General features: G+C 40.3%; 5 protein-coding genes and 1 long non-coding RNA gene across 8 annotated transcripts; 2 read left to right on the plus strand and 4 right to left on the minus strand.

Moving 5' to 3' along the window:
• Window positions 1-499: 499 nt before the first annotated feature.
• Window positions 500-7,838, plus strand: LOC149702378 (uncharacterized). Of its 2 annotated transcripts, XM_089866146.1 has the most exons (5): window positions 500-746; window positions 806-1,205; window positions 1,692-2,177; window positions 2,244-2,489; window positions 2,550-7,838. In XM_089866146.1, exons 2-5 carry the CDS (start codon window positions 959-961, stop codon window positions 7,589-7,591), a joined length of 6,021 nt encoding a protein of 2,006 aa, XP_089722272.1. In that variant the 5' UTR covers window positions 500-746; window positions 806-958; the 3' UTR covers window positions 7,592-7,838. The 2 variants fall into 2 exon arrangements, with proteins under 2 accessions (XP_089722272.1, XP_089722271.1); XM_089866145.1 differs by having other exon boundaries at window positions 500-1,205.
• A 38-nt stretch (window positions 7,839-7,876) lies between these two features.
• On the minus strand, window positions 7,877-10,200 carry LOC149702379 (uncharacterized). Its single transcript, XM_089866175.1, has 7 exons — window positions 9,516-10,200; window positions 9,338-9,447; window positions 9,141-9,210; window positions 8,787-9,084; window positions 8,509-8,723; window positions 8,170-8,450; window positions 7,877-8,106 (listed from the first exon to the last, which is right to left on the minus strand). The coding sequence occupies exons 1-7, from the start codon at window positions 9,540-9,542 to the stop codon at window positions 7,881-7,883; spliced, it is 1,227 nt and encodes a 408-aa protein (XP_089722301.1). The 5' UTR covers window positions 9,543-10,200; the 3' UTR covers window positions 7,877-7,880.
• Window positions 10,201-13,444: 3,244 nt separating this feature from the next.
• On the minus strand, window positions 13,445-14,999 carry LOC149702380 (uncharacterized). The gene is made up of 2 exons (XM_089866188.1): window positions 14,694-14,999; window positions 13,445-14,548 (listed from the first exon to the last, which is right to left on the minus strand). The coding sequence occupies exons 1-2, from the start codon at window positions 14,761-14,763 to the stop codon at window positions 14,238-14,240; spliced, it is 381 nt and encodes a 126-aa protein (XP_089722314.1). The 5' UTR covers window positions 14,764-14,999; the 3' UTR covers window positions 13,445-14,237.
• Window positions 15,000-15,018: 19 nt separating this feature from the next.
• On the minus strand, window positions 15,019-18,165 carry LOC149702381 (uncharacterized). The gene is made up of 3 exons (XM_089866157.1): window positions 17,869-18,165; window positions 17,654-17,803; window positions 15,019-17,581 (listed from the first exon to the last, which is right to left on the minus strand). The coding sequence occupies exons 1-3, from the start codon at window positions 17,918-17,920 to the stop codon at window positions 15,624-15,626; spliced, it is 2,160 nt and encodes a 719-aa protein (XP_089722283.1). The 5' UTR covers window positions 17,921-18,165; the 3' UTR covers window positions 15,019-15,623.
• Window positions 18,166-18,534: 369 nt separating this feature from the next.
• LOC149702382 (uncharacterized) lies at window positions 18,535-20,994 on the plus strand. Of its 2 annotated transcripts, none has more exons than XM_089866170.1 (3): window positions 18,535-18,795; window positions 18,849-19,822; window positions 19,949-20,994. In XM_089866170.1, the coding sequence occupies exons 1-3, from the start codon at window positions 18,788-18,790 to the stop codon at window positions 20,578-20,580; spliced, it is 1,614 nt and encodes a 537-aa protein (XP_089722296.1). In that variant the 5' UTR covers window positions 18,535-18,787; the 3' UTR covers window positions 20,581-20,994. The 2 variants fall into 2 exon arrangements, with proteins under 2 accessions (XP_089722296.1, XP_089722297.1); XM_089866171.1 differs by having other exon boundaries at window positions 18,540-18,795; window positions 18,879-19,822.
• On the minus strand, window positions 20,741-21,325 carry LOC149702383 (uncharacterized). The gene is made up of 2 exons (XR_016381729.1): window positions 21,203-21,325; window positions 20,741-21,131 (listed from the first exon to the last, which is right to left on the minus strand). It is a non-coding gene; the product is annotated as an uncharacterized LOC149702383 (long non-coding RNA).
• Between the last annotated feature and the right edge of the window lie 24 nt (window positions 21,326-21,349).

Here is a 21,349-nt window from a genome sequence, read left to right on the forward strand (position 1 = left end):
AAAATTATGCAAAACAATGCGTTAAAAGGATGCTTAAATCAATGAAAAAATCTCGTTTAACAAGTCATTATCACTATAGTTTCCAATAGACTATAGTTTTCGTCTAAAAAAAAATTGTCATATGTATTTCCTTCCCGTTCAAAAAACGTTTCATTTGACGTTTAGTTGCGACATATGTCTGTAATATTTTTTATTTTTCTGAGAAGGTATTTAATTTTAACTTTTGCGATGTTATTTTAATATAAATGTCAGTAACAAGGGCTGTTTAATACAGGTTTGTCTATTTTTAAAGTATAGTAATACGCTTTTAAAATGCTTTTATCGTTGAGATAATCTTAAATCGTTTAAAGTTCAGAAGACTCGTGTGGTTTCCGAACCCGATGTTGTTTCTTGGTATTGGGATTTGCAATATTTTTTTTTAAAAAAAATCCCGTTGAGTCTTAAAGCTTTCTAGATATTTTGTTGCAACGGGACCACTCCAAAAACTACATTACGCGTTTGCTACGTCAATAGGTTGTACGGTTTGATGGCAATAGATATAGAGTCGCAGCCTGTAATAAATAGCCCTAGACTCTTGTTCACGAATCAAATAACGCTGATGCTGACAAAAAAACTGACACAACAATTAAACGCGGATGAAAGAACAATATCGGTGTAAACAGTAGAATAATTCGGCGTTGATTATAAAAAGATTCGCTTGTGCTCCAAAATATTTAATCAAAATTGTAGTCAGCGAATGTTAAAAAGTGCTTTTTTACTTGTTGGCATTCGTAACCTTTGAGTTTACGAGAGTTTTCTTCTACAGAATCATTTAATTCCAACCTTCATTGCTGTAACAGCGGTGGGAAAACCCGAGAAATATTAACTAACAGCTGTCCTGGGTTTAAAGTTGAGGTTTATCCAATTGCGCAATGAAAACCTAGTTGAAGTCTTTTACCAGTACAAGTCAGACAGAACTATGGCTTCGTGGCGTAGCTACTGTAGTCTCTTCGCCGTGTTAATTTTCGTACCAACGGCGAAATCCTTTGATAGTAGCAATTGTTGGTGGTCAGGATGCCAACCTTCAACTTGGGCCGTCCAAGGATGTCCATCGGACATGGTGGAAATCGGGCGCGAAGCTTGTCTAGAATCGGCAAATTCGACCAAGTACAATTGTTGCCCCGAACCTCCTCCAACTACAACGGAGGAACCGTTTGACGTCACAGGTAGGAATATCATGATTTTACCTAGAGCGTCCAAAACCTTTGAAGTTTCAAACGTGCACCCAAAATTTCATGGTATCCGTAGCTAATCTGTATTCGAAGGTCTTCTTGATTAATTTCTAATTTACGTTAGTCAGGCATAGATACACCCACGGGTATGTGGAAAGTTGAAGTAGTTGTTGAGTTTAAACAATAAAGAGCTGTGCCTCTGCACCACGGTATCTAGTCAATTCTTGCGAACTTGCACGCTAGGCTAAAGCGGGAAACGGTAGACCGGTCGTTAAATTCCTAAAGCTTTTCATTACACGCGAGGGTCATGTAGAAGGCAGAAAATGTCTTGCGTGATGAATAAAAGATTTTTTTACGTTAAACCATATGTTGATTATACTGGTTGAGGTGTATTTCTTTGTCCGAGTTTGACGAGTGATTTGCGCCCAAGATGCTTACTGTTGTAGGCTACCGTATTTTAATTAAACTCTCGTTTTGAAGATTGTTGGTGGTCCGGTTGTCAGCCGTACAATTGGGCAGTTCGAGGTTGCGATAAAGACAGGGTGCAGATCGACGAAACAATATGTGAAGTCGACATCTCCAGCAAGTTTCATTGTTGTAAGAAAGTCCCAGCGAGCAATCGTACAGTTTTACCTCCCCCGACCTCTATTGATATGGCGAGTTGTTGGTGGTCCGGTTGTCAACCACTTAACTGGGGAGTCAGAGGTTGTCCCGAAACTCTGGTGGAAATTGACTCGGATACCTGCAACGATTCAACTACGGACATAGGGGACAAGTACAGATGTTGCATGGGCTTCACTGGAGAGATTGATAATAACGTGGCCGGTGACACTTGTTGGTGGACTTCTTGTAAGTCAAGAGAAACCGAATGGAAAGGATGTTCGAAAAACGCCGTTTCTGTTGATTCAATGGAATGTGACGAAGGAAATGGAGATCAGTTTCAATGTTGCTTGAAAGTACCCGGTGGTAAGTACCGTAAATATTGCATAACTCCGAGGCGCAGTCAGTTGATGAATTTCGTTTATGTTACAGCTAAAAATAAAGATTTAGACCCGTTTGACATCAACTACTACAAGAATTACGTTAGATTTTTACTTCTCAAGGCTAATGGGTTCGATGTCATACCAGAACATCTGAAATGCATCGATCTCGATCCTACTAAATCATTAGTCCTATCTTACGAGGGTGACGAAGATGCTATCCGGATGTGTGACTTGTGTCCGAATTTCCCTGTCGATAAGCTAGCAAATATTATGATCAACAGAGCACCTCTTTCGGGTATAACGGAGTTTCGAAACGATTCTTATGTCTAAACTAATTGTTTTGGCGCCATTTCAGTTATTAGCAACACGGACTTCAGCGAATGTTTTGGCGAATGCTACGACAGAGATGATTGCGTGGCCTACAGTTTCGATCACGTCGACAAGACTTGCTACATCTTCAACAATACTTTAGGCGAATTTGTTCAAGAAGATGGTTGGACCTCGGTTTTGATTAACCAACCAACTGGCGTTGTTCAAAATTACATGTTCAGTAGGCATACCAGTATCTCGGGAGTTAGTTTAAAATCATTGGTACTCGATTCTTTCCTTTTATGTCTAAACGAGTGTGGTAAAACTGAGAAATGTTCCCAAGTATCTTACCAATTTTCGTCCAAACAATGCGGGCTTTACGACGGGGTTAATGGTAATATCGGTGTAGACTTAGAGTATGGTAGCGTTATGGCGTATGATATGCAATCGGTTCGTAGCGCCAATGATAATGAATGGAGGTTCACCGAAGACCCTTACGCGGACACTGATGACGAATCTGTTAATAAAGACACCTTGGCAAATTCGGGATGTCCGAAGACGGAAGAACCAGGTTTAAATATTATATACAGTCCAAAGTGCTTATCAGGCGGGTTAGGTTGCGATTCTTCGACAGCGTGCCTTACGTGTTACTATCCCGAAATAACCGGTATTTATAGACAAGACTTGTCGATCTGCCCAGATAGTACGTCATTATCTAGGGAAGCCATTGTAAATAAGTTGCAATCATGTTTCGACGATTGTCTTAAGTCGACCAGTTGTATCGGAGTTGATTTTACCGAAAGTACCATAAGCTGTAGTTATATTTCTCTCGATAAGTACTTGCCAGACGTTCCTGAATCTTCTAAGAGGTACTATCTTCAATATCCAAGGTTAAATGATACGAACAAGGCCAACTTTCAAAAGTTTTCCCTCATTCCTAATCAGGATATTTATTCCGCCAATCCAAAGACTTGGTTTCAAGTAACGTCCGCCGTTAACTGGAACGAATGTTTGAATAAGTGTTTACAAAACCAGGCTTGTGTTAAAGCATCATTTTCCGCGTCTAAAAAATCTTGTAAACTTGGTTCGTCATCCGCCGGGATTAGGGACAATAGAGTTACGAAAACTGGCGATTCGCATCTCTTTCTACGCCGACCTAGTTTGGACTCTTCGTTCTTACCTTACAAAATAACGCCGGGTTGGTTTATCGAAGCTGAGAAGGCAAAGTCTACAGAGACGTTTCAATGTGGGAACGGTGATTGCTCGTCTCAAGTATCTAAATGCATTGATACTTGTTCCAAGCGGTACGGAGACTGGTGCGAACATATTTCGATCCAGTATAACCCGACGAACATAGTCTGCAGATATTATAATTTTGAAGATGACGAGCAACTGACTGTGGTACCAGATGGTCCCAACTCTAATTCTGAAATTTATACCGTTAAGTATAGTTTGAGAACCATTAACCTGGAAGCTCTTAACGACCTAGACACGTTCCAATTGCAAGACATTCTGACGTGTTTCGAGAAAAACGACGGTCAAACTCAGGGATCTTTAGTACCGAGTGACGATGTCTTGGGCTTTGAATCATCGACCGAAACCAACGTTAGACGTAAAAGAAATATCTTCAAAAAGATTGGCAACGCTTTCAAGAAGATTGGCAAAGCTATTGTAAACACCGTCAAAAGTATAGGCAAAGAAGTTGTTGATACGGTCAAGAACGTTGGTAAAACTATCGGGAAAGTTGTAAAGGGAGACTTCAAAGGTGCCAAGGACGCCTTTTTTAAAATACCAATAGTCAAGTCGGGTAAAAACGCTGTGGAAAATGTTATCAAGTTGGGGAAATCCGTCGTCAAAGGAGATTGGAAGGGAGCCAAAAACGCCGCTCTGGGTTTCGCCGGAAGCGCCATCGACTTTATACCGGGACCCGGAAAGATCCTCAAGGCTGGTGGCCAGATAATCAAGAACGCTATTGGTAAAGGTTCAAAGGGTGTGACGAAAGACGTGGGTAAAAAGGGTAAGGACAACGTGGGCAAAGACGTGAATAGAAATAGAGATACAAACGGACCTAAGAAAAATGACAACAAAGATCGACCCAATCCCGATCGATGCCGCCGTGCTACGACTCTACCTATTAGGAAAAGACCCGGGACGAATAATAACTGTAATCAACCCAACAAGAAGCGACAGGGAAACTGCGAGTTGGCCCCGGGAAAGTCCATACCCAACCTTTTGGATAACTTGGATTGCAAAAGCACAAAAGCCGGCAATCGATGCGGTTTCGAATGCGAAGTGGGGTACGACGAGAAACCAATAACCTTGACTTGCTCGGCGAAAGGATCCGGAAAACCACAGTACACACCGAAACCTTCTTGTACTAAAGATCCTTGCGGTAAAGGCTTGTTCCCGCTGATAAACATTAAAGTTCCAAGTCCCATAAGCATCGCCGGCCGAAGAACAAGAATTTCGGCTTACGTCATACAGTTAAACAAAAGCCGTAAGCTTCCAATATGGTCATTGGCGTACATGGACTCTTTGAACAACAAGAAGAAACCCAAGCAAAAGCGGAAAGGTTCCTTCTACCAGTATCCGTGCCTCGGAAATAGTCAACCCCAGAACAATGATTTTCCATCGCAGGGTAAAAAGAACGACTTCAAGCCTATTCACAGAGGACATTTAACCCCCGCTAATGTTTTGCTCTTCACGCACAAAGCGGCTCAAGCCGTGAATCTTTATATCAACGTGGCCCCTCAGGATGGTTTGACAAACTCAGTCTATTGGCAAGCCCTTGAAAGTCAAGTAGAGTGTTACACGAACAGGCAAAGATCCTTGGTCGTCACTGGAATATGTCCGAGTAGCAGAGGCAAAACGATAGGAGGCTTGGATATTCCAACGTGTTATTGGAAAATGATTTGCTATCGCAGACCGGAAAACAAAAAAGAGACGATGGTAGTTGCCTTCATCTCCGACAATTCCGAAATAAAGCCAACGGACAAAAATTTGAAGGCAGCCAGAAAAGAACAGCTTTCAGTTCCTAAATCGCAAAGCGACGTTGAAAGACTAATGCTCGGATCTCCCGGTTACGTAAATCCTTGGGTTCAAGCCGGTCGCATGGTTGTGGTTGGAAGAGACTTGGGCAAAGACCCAATTAATCCGGGTGACTGCGCCAAGGCAAAAAGCCTCGACCAAAAGGAGTCCGATTTATGGGAAAGCAGCATTAGAGGTGGCAAACCGAAATCGTCCTGTTTGAATAACAGATGCAAAAGGGACATTCCCGAAAACACCAGAGGATGTACGGCCGAAGAAGCCAAGAGCTTAGCGGCCCTATTGGGTTTGGGCTCCATTTTAATGGACGATCTTGAGAAAAACCCGCCATCCGATGGAGACAGCGGAAGCGATGATGACGACGAACCAGAAGGAGATGGTGGTAACTTGGTCCCCGCGGCCAAATGCAATAAACGAATGATTGGGTATTATCCTTCTTGGGGTAAAGGGAAATTTTCTCACAAGCAAGCTCAGCGTTTAACCCACGTTGTCTACGCCTTTTTGGAAATGAAACCCGATGGAACCATTTCAGTTGGCAACCCGGACCCCAACAACAGTCTGAACTCGGACGAAGTTACAGCTACGTCTTTAGCCCGTCTGGAACAAATGATGAAGGTCGCCAAACAATTTGCCCATTTGAAGGTCATGTTTGCCGTAGGTGGTTGGGAAAACTCTCAATACTTCAGTTCAGTCGCTTCCTCCCCTCAAAGCCGGATTACTTTCATAGCGTCTGTCATTAAAAACATCGAAGATTATGATTTTGACGGAGTTGACATCGATTGGGAATATCCCGTTACTGGAGGAGCTCACGAAGGTGTACCCGCCGATAAAGGGAACTACGTCCAACTTATGAAGGAATTGCGAGAGGCTCTCGACCAATTAGCGGAGAGAAATGGTCGTAGTGGAAACCCATACTTAATATCATTTGCCGGTGCCGCCGGGCAGTGGACTCTCGATCCAGGATACGACTTGCCTGGATTATTGAAATACGCCAACTGGGCTAACGTTATGACGTACGATTTCTTCGGGGCTTGGGCCAGCGATTGGGGTGCTTACACCGGACCACCTGCTCCTCTCTACTTTGGAATGCCTAAAAGATACTCCGGAAAGACAAACGTCGATTGGACCATGAAATATTACACCTGCAGATCTCAACATCCTCACCAGATAACAATGGGTGTACCATTTTACGGTCGTTATTGGAAGAACGTCGGCGAACCAATTGACCCTAGTGACGGTATGTGGAGACGCGCTACCAGAGTTAACGGGGTGTTCGAAGGAGGTTACGCCGGCTGGAAAGAATTGGTAAAGACATACCTACCCAATGGTGCTTACCAACAACTTTACAACGAGAAGGTTCAAGCCCCTTACTTATGGAACGCGGCCGAGAAAACTTACGTGGGTTACGAAAATCAGAAGTCACTGAAGGTTAAAGCAGATTACGCCGCTGAGAAAAATTTAGGTGGGTTGATGATATGGGCCATAGATCAAGATGACGATGATTTATCCATGCTGAACACCGTATTCGACGCCAATCTCTGCGCTAATACGAACCCTACCGCGATTAATTTTAAATGCTCGCCAATCACTGATAAACGATGGTGGACATCCGAAGACGGCGACGATAAAGCGGGTCTATGCGGCAAATCAGCACCGCTTTACAAAGGATACTACCCCGTTTGCGATCCTGATGACCCAGGATACAGTTGTTGCGGTAAATTCGGATATTGCGGTACCGGACCGGACTATTGCACGTGTCCAACCTGCGTAGATTACGGCAAGAACCCTGAAAAAATACTGGATGAACCGACTAAACCAACGGTACCCGTTCAATGGTACTTCTTAAATGACCCTGACGGTAAGAGGGGACGATGTGGTCCAGCCGCGCCAAAGTTAAACGGAAAGGACCCCATTTGTAACCCGGATGACCCCAATGCCCATTGTTGCTCTAATGGCAAGTACTGCGGTAGTGGAAAAGAATTTTGCGATTGCAAGGAGTGCGTCGATTTTAAGAAAGATCCAAATCACCAGTTTAAACCATGAGCCAATTTGTTTTTGCCTTTGTTTTTATTTATACGGATGTAGATCAATTGTTATTTACAATTCATTAGACCACGTGGGATTTTTAATCTCATCTAAAAATGTTTTAAAAAATTTTCTGGGTAGAATTTAGAACTTTATTTATATATTCTTGATAATAATATTAATTTTACACTCGAGTGCCTTGTACCAGTTGTTACATATTTTGGTATGCGGTATAATAAAATGAATTTTAATTATTTTAAAATTACCTACTCGTCGTCTTTATTTCTATTTACTGTATAAATTAAATTTAGAATTCTTTAACGTTTGTCTTTCTATAATAATTTTGACGTTCGAAACTAAGACAGATCGACGCGACCAAGTTTCCCACTAAGTGCAAAACAAAGATAGGCATTAAATCAATTAACTTAAGTGGATCGACGAAATTTGATTGCTCTGATTTGTCAAGTCCTATTTTCAAGTGAAGAAGTCGTTGGTAAGGCGCTCTTTGATTCGTTTCAACAAATAGATTTATTCTAAAAATAAATGTGAAAATTTCAGTTTTACGTCGTGACATTTCATTTCAAACATCGACTAACCTGAAGTTTAAAATTTCAACGATATCATTTGATATGTTTTTATTTAGCGGTAGAACTAGAGACGATGGGAAGTAACTCGTATCCGCAAGCCTGAGGTTTTGGGGTCTCTTCGAACTGGCAAAAACGTAATCTTTCAAATTCGATATCGAATCAATGACAACCGTATTCTTTTCCTCGATATTTCTAATCATTGTTCCATTGTCGGACATTTTTTCAAAGTCTTCGAAATCCACCTCTCGAAGACGGTGACGAAGTGTTTCAAACGGTTCCTCTTGACAAAGCTGCGATAAAAGATGTATCTAAGTACAAACGGAAGTGTTTTTAAAATTAACCAAGTACCTTCGTGAATGGAAAGTAAGATGGCGAAGTAGTTGATATTAAAATTTCCACGTTCTTGCGCAATAAATCTTCGAATTTATTTATAGGTTCGATAGTTGGTATTGCGTAACCGGCTTGAAAATTTCCGTTGTAAAACGCCGATAGAATCACAAACTCTAAAATCATTACTAGAAACAGAACATTGGCCATTTTGCTACGGTGAAACTCGGATCTTCCTAGAGAAACGATGATACATCAAAATAGGGAAAACAAAATGTAACCCAATAGAATTATTATACCTTGAATAAGGAGATTTCTAAAATTTTTCCATAAATTTTCTAAACACATTAGACCCATGTTTCGATTCTGGTAATTTTTCGCATCCAAAGCCGTTGTGGTAATTGCGAGTATCACAATGTTAACGATAATTACAAGCCACGTCTGGTAACTTAAACTGAGAAAAACCGTGTACAGAGGTTGGGATGAATGCGCTTGATTTAAACTGACAATGGACGTCGAGGTAATTGCTATCGGATTTGTAATTTTAATGATGTCAACTTGTTGCGTTACAACCTTTCTCAGCAAGACATCCGCTCCCTTTTACGCAAATTCGATTATTTTACTTGAAAATAAATGAGTATCGAAGTACTTACCCCATTAAGTAGAATTTCTATCAGCTCTAAGGCTTCGTTTGATTCATTTTTAGCTGTTACGTATACAATTCTAAATTGAACACTTAATAATTAGTTAAATCGAATGAATAGCAATGTAATCTCATGGTCAAAAAGAGGTTGAGCCAATTAGATCATGGTAAGACGTTGTGACGTTAGAGGTATAGAATAAAACTTACGACAAATTAGACGATTTAAAAACGAAATGAACCAGATCTGCCAATTCATCGTCTCCCGTGCCAATTTTATAATAATAATCCCAAAATACGTCTTCCGTTAAGTTTCTATCCTGCTGGCCAGTAAGATGGGGAAAAACAATTAATAATATATCGTGGATTTCTCTCATAATTTCTTCACCTTCTCTACGGCTAATTTCACGGACATTTTAAAGAAAGCGTCAAGTTTAAAAGTCTATCGACCACGAAAGAAGTCCTCTTAACAATGGAAATATGAAACGAAACTTATTCATTGTTTCCAGTTGGCATCGATTGATTTTGTTCCCAATCATCTACATACGCGTTACTTCGATTTTCTCGTAAGATAAGCTAGATATTTATCCCAGGCTAGCACTTAATTTTCTGTATCTATATATAGTTGCATCAATATATAATATGTGTATATATGTGAATTCACAGCCTGTTCGAAGTGCAGAAGTAAGATTTTTTAATTTTCTTTGCACGCACTTAACAGAGTTCTTCGAATTGTTTTTCTTAGGTGCACAAAGTACGTGCAAAACATTATACGCATTAAATTCTACGCTAACTTCCATTAACTGTTATTTTTCTTGCTCAATAACTTATACTAACTTCTCTATGCTAGTTTAATATAAATAAAATACTAGAAATATATAAGATAACAGGTTCAGCAACGCTCATAAAGCGCGAGTAATATTGCCAAAACATTTCCAAGAATTTGCATAAGAAAAATAGGTAATAAAGTTTCAATCGTTAGTGGATCCACAACATTCATTGGTGGGGGCGATGTTTTTAGGCCAATTTTATAGTCCAATTGCCTTTGAAACGGAGTCCTTTGCTCCGTTTCTAAAAAACGATCGACCCTGAAAATAGACCGGCGTAAATAGACCTATATTTAACGCGCGCAATTAGAGACCTACATGTAGTTGATAGTTTCGGCAATTGCCGGTGAAATATTCTTACTCATCGGAAAGGAAACGGTTGAAGGGAAGTATCTGCCTTTCGCCAATTTCAACGCGTCAGTACCCTTAGTTTGCTCGAAGGTCAAACCAATATTTTTCAGATTGGTGACTGTATCCACCACAACGACCTCAGAGTTTTCAATCATTTTGAATAGTGACCCGTTATGCGTAAATTTGGTGAAGACACTGTCGTCGATTTCCCATACGCGATCTTTTAACGGTCTAAACTTATCGCTGTGCTCAATGAGCTGCAATAATCACGATAGTGCCGAGGTTAAGTATGTTAGTGTTAAGACTAGGGACTAATTCTTACGTTAGTGACGTATGTAGACGAAGGTGAACTGTTTGTAAACAGAATTTTCACATCTCTCGTTAACAAATCTTCAAATCTGTCAATAAGTATATCGTTCGAGGTCGTGTAGCCCGATTGAAAGTTGGCGTTGTAGAACGCGAACAAGACATCAATTTCAAGTAGCATTAACAGAAAGAGGATCTTAGATGTACAGCGTCTGGGTTCGCGTGACCTTGCTGTAATATATATTATCACATAGTTTAGCGTTGACATCAATGGCTATCTAGATCCTAGGTCTTCGTACCTTGTTGCAGAACGTTTGAGATATTAAACCAAACATTCTCAAAGAATTCTAGTAAAATATTTTTAGACTGTCTCTCTAGTAAGGTGGTAACCAGAGCTAAGATTAAAATACTAGATAGCAGAATCAGTAGCGAACAGTAACTTAAACTGAAATACACGGAGTATATAGGTTTCGAAGAATAGAAATGATTTAAACCAAGAATTGACGTGAAAGTTATTGATATCGGGCTGGTAATTTTGAACTTTGCCAAATTACTCGCGACCACTTTGGTCAGATACAAATCAGCATCCTGAAATTAATATCACGGTACATTTTCTGACAAACCAACAACTGCTCATATCTTACTCCTCGATAAAGAACATTATAATGCTCATCTTCTTCGTCTATCTCTGGTGTTATGTAAACAATTCTGCAATCGAATGTTTAATTAAATTAACAATCTTAATTAAGGATTGAAACGTACGAGAAGTTTGAGGCTCTGAAGCAGAAGTCGAGAATATCCGCGAGATCACCCTGAAGAAATCCAAGTTTATAACTGGCCCAGAATTCGGGTTTACTAAAATTTGAGGACCGCTCTACGACCAGCCTAACTGATCGAGCTTCCATCGTTGTAGGATACTACTGAACTAATTTTAGTGATATTTTTGGTTGAACAATATATACTTCCCAATAAACAATGCTACCGAAACCCTTTTGTTTTTTAGCCCACCCATGGCCAAAAATAATTTCTACTTTAATACTTAACATCGTTTTATTTCTTTATTGGAAAAATTATCGATTTACAGTATCGAGTCTAGACTATTGTAGGAAACAAATTCAATGTTAAATGCGTGTTTTTTGCTGTGTTTCTTTTTTTTTTAGAATGTCATACGGTATCGGGTTTCCCACGTGAAAGGCTACTATTCAATTGATATGAAAGCTCTTTCTTTAAAACTAGTTCGGTATAACAATAGAATAGAACATTGTATTTTCTATTTACTTAAAAATTTACGACGCTCTTCGACGTTCGAACCAAAGTAACGTACAACCCATAAGGTTACCAACAAGGTTCAAAATAAATATGGGCATTAGATCATTAATTGAAAGTGAACTGGCGTCGTATTGTACCTTGCGAGGTGTAGAAGAATTAAACCCAATTTTTCTGTCCAAAATTCGTTCGAATGGAGTTCTTTGATGGGTCTCTAAAAACTGGCTAACTCTGAAGATAAAATTCCATAAATAATTAATAATTAATTAACCTTATTTGTTGTATCTTACTTAAAGTTAATTATTTCCACCAGTTCTCTCGAGATATTTTTGTACATTGGGAAAATAATGGACGAAGGGAAGTAAGTATTTTTAGAAATTTTCAATTTTTCAGTTTCATTGAAATGCAAACCGAGGTTTTTTAAGTTGGTAACTGTATCAATTACGACCGCTTTGGAATTTTCAATCAGATTGGTCAGGGTTCCATTTTCGACCATTTGGAGATAGGTGCGCGATTCCAGTGCCCTTATTCGTTTTCGCAATGGCATAAATTCTGGTTTTCGATCGCAAATCTGACCCCAAAATTGTTATACGTTTATTATAATCAAAATTGTAATACTGACTTATGGTATTTCTAAGAGGTAGAAATCTTAGCGCTTCCCCCAGATTAGAAATTAAATTCTACTCCTGATGGTCTTTAAAAATATTTCTTACGTCAACGATGTAATCTATTGCCGGTGAAGTTTTAACTATTATGATTTCGAGATCTTTTTGCAGGAGGTCCTCAAATTTTTTGATATAAAAGTCATTGGATATGGCGTAACCAGCTTGAAGGTTGCTGTTATAGAAAGCCATTAATATTACAATTTCCAGAAGCATCAGAATAAACAATAACTTGGTGATTTTTCTTTTCGGGATCTTGAGCCTGCCTTCAATTAGAAAAATATTATCGCTACTACTAAATCCGCGGGTTTTAAAATCACATGATTTTAACACACTTTGTTGTAGCAGATTTGTAATATTGTTCCACGTGTTTTCCCTAAAAGCTTCGCGGATATTTCTAGGGTTATCCAATACCGCGGTGATAAACGCTATTATAATTAGGCTTAAGAAAGTTATCATTAAAGAACAGTAGCTTAAACTGAAATAAACTGTGTAAATTGGTTGCGACGGATAAGCGTGACTCAAACTTAGGATTGAAGTTGATGTTATTGAAATTGGATTTGTTATCGTGACAACATTCAACCCTGAAGCCACTATTTTCGCCAGAAGTAGATCGGCAGTCTTAATTAATTTAAATTAAAGTTAATTACGGATTAACCGCGATATGAGAACTAATTTATCTCACCCCATTAATTACGTATTCAATTAAGGTACCACTCTCATCCAAATTGTTTGTCGTTAGGTAGTTAATTCTGCGTTTAATTGATTTATTTCAAGCACGATTAAGTGATAGTTTAAATTTCATTACTTACGACAAGTTAGTAGATCGAAAACAAAAGTCAACAATGTCCGCCATATCGTTGGTACCCTTTCCCAGTTTGTAACTCCCCCAAAACTCTGTCTTTGCAAAATTGTAGTTCTAAAACATTGTCGAGTTCAATGAGGTTTTTCATACGATCACTTGGTCCCTCTAATTACTATTGTATTACCTTGTTTACAGCCAATTTTAGAATCTTTGTCCCAAACATTGCGAATATAGTTTTCGGATATAACTGATACATTTACTACAAATAACTGAATTGGATCTAAACTACATTTTGAATCAATCGATTTATACTGAGAAAGTTCCCAGATCGTGCGAAACAAAAACAACTCGGAGAACGTTCAACCATAAGTTTATAAGATATCTTCCATTAGTATGACACTACCTATACTTCTTAATGCTATAGAGGCGTACTGAGAGCTAGTCCGAGAACGACGCGAGAATTGACTACACTTGGTTTCGCAGGACTTCCATCTTCCTATTTAGTCTACATTACGAAGCCTTCGACAGGCATCGCTTTACGAGAATCTATGACCTTCGTCACTTCATAACAAGCTCTCAGTAACCAGTGACAAACTTATGGAATATATCCTATGAACTTATGGGAGAACGTATAACCCCTCATTATCTTACAAACATAGAAGACCTACCGTGTGAAAGACAATATGTTCAATTGTCCTATCACTCATCTTGACATGTCAAGTACAAGAAATAATATATATTTCATTTTACGCCTATAACGCTTTTAGATTATTGGTTACATATTTTATTTTATTTCAATTTCTTAAGTTTTCAAAACTTTAATGTAGGTAAAATTTCGCAGCTAACCAATTTCTCCCTTCCTCATCCCTGTCTGACCATTTCGACAATTTATCTTATAGAAATGCTCCAAAAATTTGAGCAAACGAATTGATAGCTGTTCTAGCGAATGTTCTGGCACCATCAAAGGCCGATTGAACGCCTTTCTGTACGGAATTAACAGCGTTTACGAAAGGTCCATTTCTATTTGACCTAGGATTGCTCGGATTTGGTGATCCAGAGTTCGTAGAGTTCCCGGATTCAGGGTTTGTAGGATCTGTTGATGCGGGGTTTGCAGGGTCTGTTGATGCAGGGCTTGCAGGGCCTGATGAATCAAGGCTTGCAGGGTCTGTTGATGCAGGGTCAGTAGAATCCGGTGAGTCAGCACCTGTTAATTTATTCATTAACATAAACTATCCGCTGCAAGTATATCATTTTACATAATTTCCCTGGATTTAAGCAGTCTACAGTCTGGCAAATAATACCTGAATCTACCATGAATTTATAAAAAGTCACTATTAAAATTGACTTACCTATTACAGGGCGAAGTACCAAAAACCACAGAACAAACATCAGAGCCGCGATATTTGGGAGCGTGTTCATTATCCTCTGCAAATTTTTCCGTAAGTAAAAGCGGTGTTCTGTTGCTGAGCGTTGTTTAGCAGCGAATAACAAGTCGAAGGTTTGAAATTTCGATTACAATATTTGGTAGCATTGGAGTTTCACGGGAACGTAAATAACAATCAAGATTAAACTTAATGGAATGTCGGTTTTCCATTCGGAACTGTGTTATGACCCTGTCATAAGTATCGTAATAACCGCAAGTATGACAGTTGGCATTCCTGTAACGCTCAATTTCTTTAGGAAGATTAGTTCCCATATGGTTTTTGGAATGTGCAAGTTCCTGGAAAGTGTCTATACTTATTGGTTCTGCCTTAATTGCCTTTACTTGGAAAACCATCTCTATAAAGTATTTCATATAGTGTTGTATTTATTGCGCGTCTGTTACTTATCCATTGCGTAGTATCTGGTATTATAGTTAACCTTGATTTGGTGCTTCGTAACCATGCACGCGATGTGAGTTATACGAAACATTGAACTGTCTGTTCTGGAAATTGCTTCTTTCGGCCTAGCAATTAAAATGAGGTTAATCTGCGAAATATTTCTAGAGCGCAGCTTGGTACATTTGAACATATGGGGTGGTTGACTGCGTGTTATGGCACGAGTCGTGAAAAACCTCTGTATACAGCAATAATACTATTGTGGTACAGTTCTATACTTATCAATGTCAAGTTTAGTAATCAGTGGATTTGTTTTTGTAAGTGGTTCAGAGAGGCTTATCAGATTGAAGGAAAGACACTTTTGTGTTCAGAATTAATTTGAAAGTTATAGATGGTTCCTATTGGCAGATTTTAAAAATTTTTTAATAACAAATTAATATTTATATCTTACAACATTTTAATTTACTGGTATATTTTTAGAAAATTTTGGAGAAGTTTTTCAACCCCTTTAGCAACAACACTAGTAGAATTACGGACAGTTTCTAAAGCATCTTTCATCGCCTCTGAAATGGCATTATTGAAGCTGGACGATTGGGTCGAAATTTCACCCCCGCTGCTCGATTCAGAAGTCGTTTCTCCCCCACCGCTCGATTCACTAGTAGATTCTCCCCCAGCGCTCGATACACTAGTAGATTCTCCCCCACCGCTCGATTCACTAGTAGTTTCTCCCCCGCCGCTCGATTCTGTTGTAGTTTCTCCCCCGCTGCTCGATTGAGTAGTCGTTTCGCTCCCGCCGCTCGATTGAGTAGAAGATTCTCCCCCGCCGCTCGATTCAGTAGTGATTTCGCCGGCACCTCCACTCAATTCAGAAGTCGTTTCGCCGGCACCACCACTCGACTCAGTTGTAGTTACGCCCCCACCACTCGATTCAGATACAGTTTCGCCCCCGCCACTCGATTCAGCAGAGGTTTCTCCCCCACTGCTTGACTCTGTAGTAGTTTCTCCCCCACTGCTCGACTCTGTAGTAGTTTCTCCCCCACTGCTCGACTCTGTAGTAGTTTCTCCCCCACTGCTTGACTCTGTAGTAGTTTCTCCCCCACTGCTCGACTCTGTAGTAGTTTCTCCCCCACTGCTCGACTCTGTAGTAGTTTCTCCCCCACTGCTCGACTCTGTAGTAGTTTCTGCCACGCCGCTCGACTCTGTAGTAGTTTCTCCCCCACTGCTCGACTCGGTAGTAGTTTCTCCCCCACTGCTCGACTCTGTAGTAGTTTCTGCCAAGCCGCTCGACTCGGTAGTAGTTTCTTCCCCGCCGCTCGACTCTGTAGTAGTTTCTCCCCCGCCGCTCGACTCGGTAGTAGTTTCTCCCCCGGTGGTCAACTCGGTAGTAGTTTCTCCCCCGGTGGTCAACTCGGTAGTAGTTTCTCCCCCGGTGGTCAACTCAGTAGTAGTTTCTCCCCCGCTGCTCGACTCTGTAGTAGTTTCTCCCCCACTGCTCGACTCGGTAGTAGTTTCTCCCCCACTGCTCGACTCTGTAGTAGTTTCTGCCACGCCGCTCGACTCTGTAGTAGTTTCTCCCCCACTGCTCGACTCTGTAGTAGTTTCTGCCACGCCGCTCGACTCGGTAGTAGTTTCTCCCCCGGTGGTCAACTCGGTAGTAGTTTCTCTCCCGGTGGTCAACTCAGTAGTAGTTTCTCCTCCGCTGCTCGACTCTGTAGTAGTTTCTCCCCCACTGCTCGACTCTGTAGTAGTTTCTCCCCCACTGCTCGACTCGGTAGTAGTTTCTCCCCCACTGCTCGACTCTGTAGTAGTTTCTGCCACGCCGCTCGACTCTGTAGTAGTTTCTCCCCCACTGCTCGACTCGGTAGTAGTTTCTCCCCCACTGCTCGACTCTGTAGCAGTTTCTGCCACGCCGCTCGACTCGGTAGTAGTTTCTCCCCCACTGCTCGACTCGGTAGTAGTTTCTCCCCCACTGCTCGACTCTGTAGTAGTTTCTACCACGCCGCTCGACTCGGTAGTAGTTTCTCCCCCGGTGGTCAACTCGGTAGTAGTTTCTCCCCCGGTGGTCAACTCGGTAGTAGTTTCTCCCCCGTCGCTCGATTCGGTAGTAGTTTCTCCCCCGGCGCTCGATTCGGTAGTAGTTTCTCCCCCGGCGCTCGACTCGGTAGTAGTTTCTCCCCTGCTGCTCGATTCGGTAGTAGTTTCTCCCCCGCTGCTCGACTCGGTAGTAGTTTCTCCCCCGCTGCTCGACTCGGTAGTAGTTTCTCCCCCGCTGCTCGACTCGGTAGTAGTTTCTCCCCTGCTGCTCGACTCGGTAGTAGTTTCTCCCCCGCTGCTCGATTGGGTAGTCGTTTCACCCGCACCGTTCACTTGTGTTACACTCTCGGCGATGGTCTCAGCCTCGTTAGCTTTAGTAGGAGTATCTGAGAAAGTATAGTGTGTTTCAACTTTAGCAAATAAAAACAAGACCGTAAGAATTAAATTTCGACTATTACCTTTGCAAAAAAAGGGTAAAGATTTGCATTCACCGCTTTCCCATTTTTTATTTACGGAAGTGCTAGAACTGGATGAAGAGCTGGCTCCAAAATTAATTAAAGCTACTTTGGAAGCTTTTATAGGGTAATTAAAACACAAAGGAAAGGTACCTGAAACAAAAAATAAAGTTTCAGAATAGATAGTGATTTAAATTATACTTTATTTTAATACTTACTTAGAAGGCTAATGAGTATTAAAATGTCCACAATAAACCCATCTCTCGGCATGGTCCTCGAATGCGGAAGAATTATAAGATACTACAAAATATTCTGCGCAGCAAAATATTCAACTTATCTAGGCTATATTAGATTCGAATCGATCTTAAAATGGGAGAAACATTTTCATAGCAATGACAGGTGTAGATATGAAAATCCGTATACATTGAGTGACGAATCGCGTCTAAGGTCATGATTCACTTCTAAGCTGAGAACAGCTTTTCATAAACTCATATTGCAGTACTTGTAAAGAAAAATTCCCAGTATTTATGTATTTATTGCAGTTTGATTTGAAAATATTTTCGCAATGACATTTGAAAATATTTTCGCAATGACATTTGAAAATATTTTCGCAATGACATTTAGCGTGAATCAATAAAATACCAGAAAAACCCGCTTTAATAATAAAATCCGTGCTAGTTTCAATGTCAATGATATAATTATAATAATTATATATTATATGAACCTAATGCAATACAAAATTTATTAATTCATAATAGCAATGTTTCGCGAATCAAATAATTTCGGGGCCCGTGGAGGGGTAATTTTTTCCGCCAATTTTTGTAAAAGCGCGCCATGAACTATGTAACCCGGGAATCTGGGAGGTAACGTGTGACGTTATAGCAGCGTCAGCGACCTCTTCTGAGTGATCTCTCAACTCCCGCCTCTCAGCGTGTAAAGATCGATCTTTGCTAGATTTTCGGAGAAACCGAGAAAGAAGCCCAAGCTGAATCGAGCATCTGTGTCAAGGCCAAGAAGAGAGAGAGCTGCTGGTTAGTGGGTCAGGTCAAGATCAGTGGAGCCCATGCGCCTAGATCGGTGGGCCCGAATTTCCAGGGTCCCGTGACTCAATCCACTCCCGCATTCCCAAAGAGAGACATGATAGGGTATGTCACGTAATTAAACTAACTGTCGCGTTACTCACGGAATATTTTGAAAGAAATATGTCTGGAATTATACCTGAAATTAGAGTCTATTCGCCATCTGATAAAGGCGATGATAGTAACGAAAGTGATATGGATATTGGAAAAAGATATTTTTCAAATGGAGGAGGTGGTGGCACAAAGTTGACGCTGGTCAGAACTGAGACTGGCTTTCAAAGTAGATTGGTCTCTCGGAATGGCCCTGGCTCGCCTAATTCTAGATCCCGCGATTACATTTCGTCAGAACCGAGCTGTTCTCAAACGGAGGAAGGGAGGGACAGTTCATCACCCAAACCGGACTTTGACGATAAAATGGTCCCTTGGGAAAACACGTTTCATATGAGGCCATTCAACATGTCAAATTTCACTAACACCACCTATAGATCAACACACAGATCTCAAACAATCGCTTTAAATCGCACGAGAAGCGGGTTTATTTCCAGTTCAGCCAAATCTCTGGACATTCTCCGTCAGACATTGCAAAGATACATGAATCGCGATATTGACGAAGTCATTCAACAGTACATTACCAAGTATTTTAACCCCGGAGTTAAAAACATCATAGCCAACAATGGAAAAAACGCGGTTTCAGACTACCATATTCAAACTGTCTGTCGTCAAATATTAGAAGAGGCCAAGAAAATGTACAGTACATCAGGAACAAATGGACAGAACTCCTTGACGGGAGGTAGTTCGTCGTTTAAAGGCGGTTGTAACAGCCCGGCGGATCAAAATTCTGATGTGGAAAATACAACTGATGGAAGAGTGAAACGTTTCGGAAGGAAAAGAAAAGAGTCTGAAACTGACTCCGAAGCCAGTCTCATTGTACCTAAAGTTAGACGTAAAAAGGGGAGGCCACCAATTCATCAGGGAACTGGATCCGGACGTTCCACACCTTCCAAAATTAAAAATGAACTTATCAAGAGAGAGGGACCAAAGTGGGACCCTGATCGGTTAACCGCTGAAAGTCATTTTATTATGGGAGCCAGAGGTTGTCATTTATTTTAGCGTAGTTCCTTAGCACCTTGGAAAGAAACGAACGAAAGCGTTGTGTTTTATTCCATCCAAGGTGCTAAGAGACTAAAAACCAATAACATTAATTTAACTTTATCAATAGCTAACAAAGCATTGGGACTCGGAGCAACTCGTGGACGTCTTTATTTAAAACATCCTGATGTTTTCAAATACTCCGGAGATCAAGATGATAAACAATGGCTTTACGATCATAATTTAATGCCAGCTACGGGCGGTAAAGCTTATATGTTACTGGTAGAAGACATCAGAGAATTGGCTGAATCCGATGAATACAGAAACAGTCCTGGATTAGCTATGGACGAAATTGTTGGCTTTACGGTTGCGGAAAGCATTTTATCAAAAATGAAGATTGCTATGCAATCAATGCGCACTGATGTTTTACATCAGCCTAAAAAGAAGTATAGTAATGTCCTAGGAGTCAGTGACACACTCAGTGATCGAGGAAGTAGCGTCTTCACTGATACGAAATCCGCTGAAGACACTGGACAAGAAGAATCCAGAACAGTTTCCCCATTAGATGACCTAGAACTGTTGAATACTGATATGCCATCTACCGAACCTTCACCTTATATTTTAGAGACTTGTTTCGAAGATGTCAGTCCAGCTCAGCGCGCTACTTCCCCAGTTGGAAGTGACATTAGTAATATTAATGAACCGCCACTCTCGGCGCCTTTTGACGTAACTTGCCCCGAAGATAATACGTTAAATATGTAAATTTTAAACTAAAAAATCATGTATTTTGTAAATTGTCCTAAATAATATTTTTGGAGATGCAAATTTGGGAGGTCAAGGGTTGTTATCGAAGGAATGGTATTTTTGGTATGGAGATTTAAAAGATTATTAAACTTTCGTGGAAATGTAGTTTTTTCTATTAAAAAATATGAACATATTCAAAATATATCTCGATTTCTATCGAGTACTGTTAAAGTTTTAAAAAATTAAAATTAAAAATCAACAGGTTTAATGCAGATACGCTGTTAACTTTAGGATAAACCATAATACCAATGTTTCCACATAAAAAAAATATATATAAGAAATATGAATATTATCATTATTTTTATTCATTAAAATATTTTTGAAATAATTCCATTACTGTATTAAATAGTAAAATAAAATTTAAAAGCTCAAGCTGTTTTGAATTTTCCGCCAAAAGACGAGACGAAAAGCTTAGAGATAAAAGGGTGCTGATAAATTGACGTCATCCAAGACTGTTTCCGCTCTTGCATCTAAAATGTGTCATCCTTGAGGTTCTTCTATATTAATACCTAGGCGTAGTAATACTCCTTTGCATTACAGTTAGACTTTCCAAGTATTAATGTAGAAGCGTATAATGTACTTTATTTTTGGCAGTCCAGAATTTGGGACTGCCGGTAGTGCCTAGTCTCGCTCAACCCCTTCGGTTCCGGTGGAGGAGAGGTTCTCAGCAGCACTGTAAAGCGCGTGTCGGCGCTTTGTTTTGTAACGGCTTATCGGCCATTATTGC

The sequence above is a fragment of the Phalangium opilio genome, unplaced genomic scaffold, assembly GCF_054372755.1.
Source record: "Phalangium opilio isolate 3A_F unplaced genomic scaffold, DU_Popi_V2 ptg000017l_1, whole genome shotgun sequence".
NCBI lineage: Eukaryota > Metazoa > Arthropoda > Arachnida > Opiliones > Phalangiidae > Phalangium > Phalangium opilio.

Excerpts from the sequence above, each read along its gene's own strand:
- LOC149702382 (XM_089866170.1), top strand. Across the intron at positions 19,823-19,948 it reads TTTTATTATGGGAGCCAGAG|CTAACAAAGCATTGGGACTC; the intron begins GTTGTCATTTAT and ends CTTTATCAATAG.
- LOC149702379 (XM_089866175.1), bottom strand. The coding sequence starts at position 9,542 with ATGTCCGTGAAATTAGCCGTAGAGAAG. Across the intron at positions 8,724-8,786 it reads TAGAAATCTCCTTATTCAAG|GAAGATCCGAGTTTCACCGT; the intron begins GTATAATAATTC and ends TCGTTTCTCTAG. Across the intron at positions 8,107-8,169 it reads GTTGAAATTTTAAACTTCAG|AATAAATCTATTTGTTGAAA; the intron begins GTTAGTCGATGT and ends ATTTATTTTTAG.
- LOC149702381 (XM_089866157.1), bottom strand. The coding sequence starts at position 17,920 with ATGCCGAGAGATGGGTTTATTGTGGACATTTTAATACTCATTAGCCTT. Across the intron at positions 17,804-17,868 it reads AATACTCATTAGCCTTCTAA|GTACCTTTCCTTTGTGTTTT; the intron begins GTAAGTATTAAA and ends TTTTTGTTTCAG. Across the intron at positions 17,582-17,653 it reads TTTACCCTTTTTTTGCAAAG|ATACTCCTACTAAAGCTAAC; the intron begins GTAATAGTCGAA and ends ATACTTTCTCAG.
- LOC149702380 (XM_089866188.1), bottom strand. The coding sequence starts at position 14,763 with ATGAACACGCTCCCAAATATCGCGGCTCTGATGTTTGTTCTGTGGTTT. Across the intron at positions 14,549-14,693 it reads GGTACTTCGCCCTGTAATAG|GTGCTGACTCACCGGATTCT; the intron begins GTAAGTCAATTT and ends ATAAATTAACAG.
- LOC149702378 (XM_089866145.1), top strand. The coding sequence starts at position 959 with ATGGCTTCGTGGCGTAGCTACTGTAGTCTCTTCGCCGTGTTAATTTTC. Across the intron at positions 1,206-1,691 it reads GGAACCGTTTGACGTCACAG|ATTGTTGGTGGTCCGGTTGT; the intron begins GTAGGAATATCA and ends CTCGTTTTGAAG. Across the intron at positions 2,490-2,549 it reads CAACAGAGCACCTCTTTCGG|TTATTAGCAACACGGACTTC; the intron begins GTATAACGGAGT and ends GCGCCATTTCAG.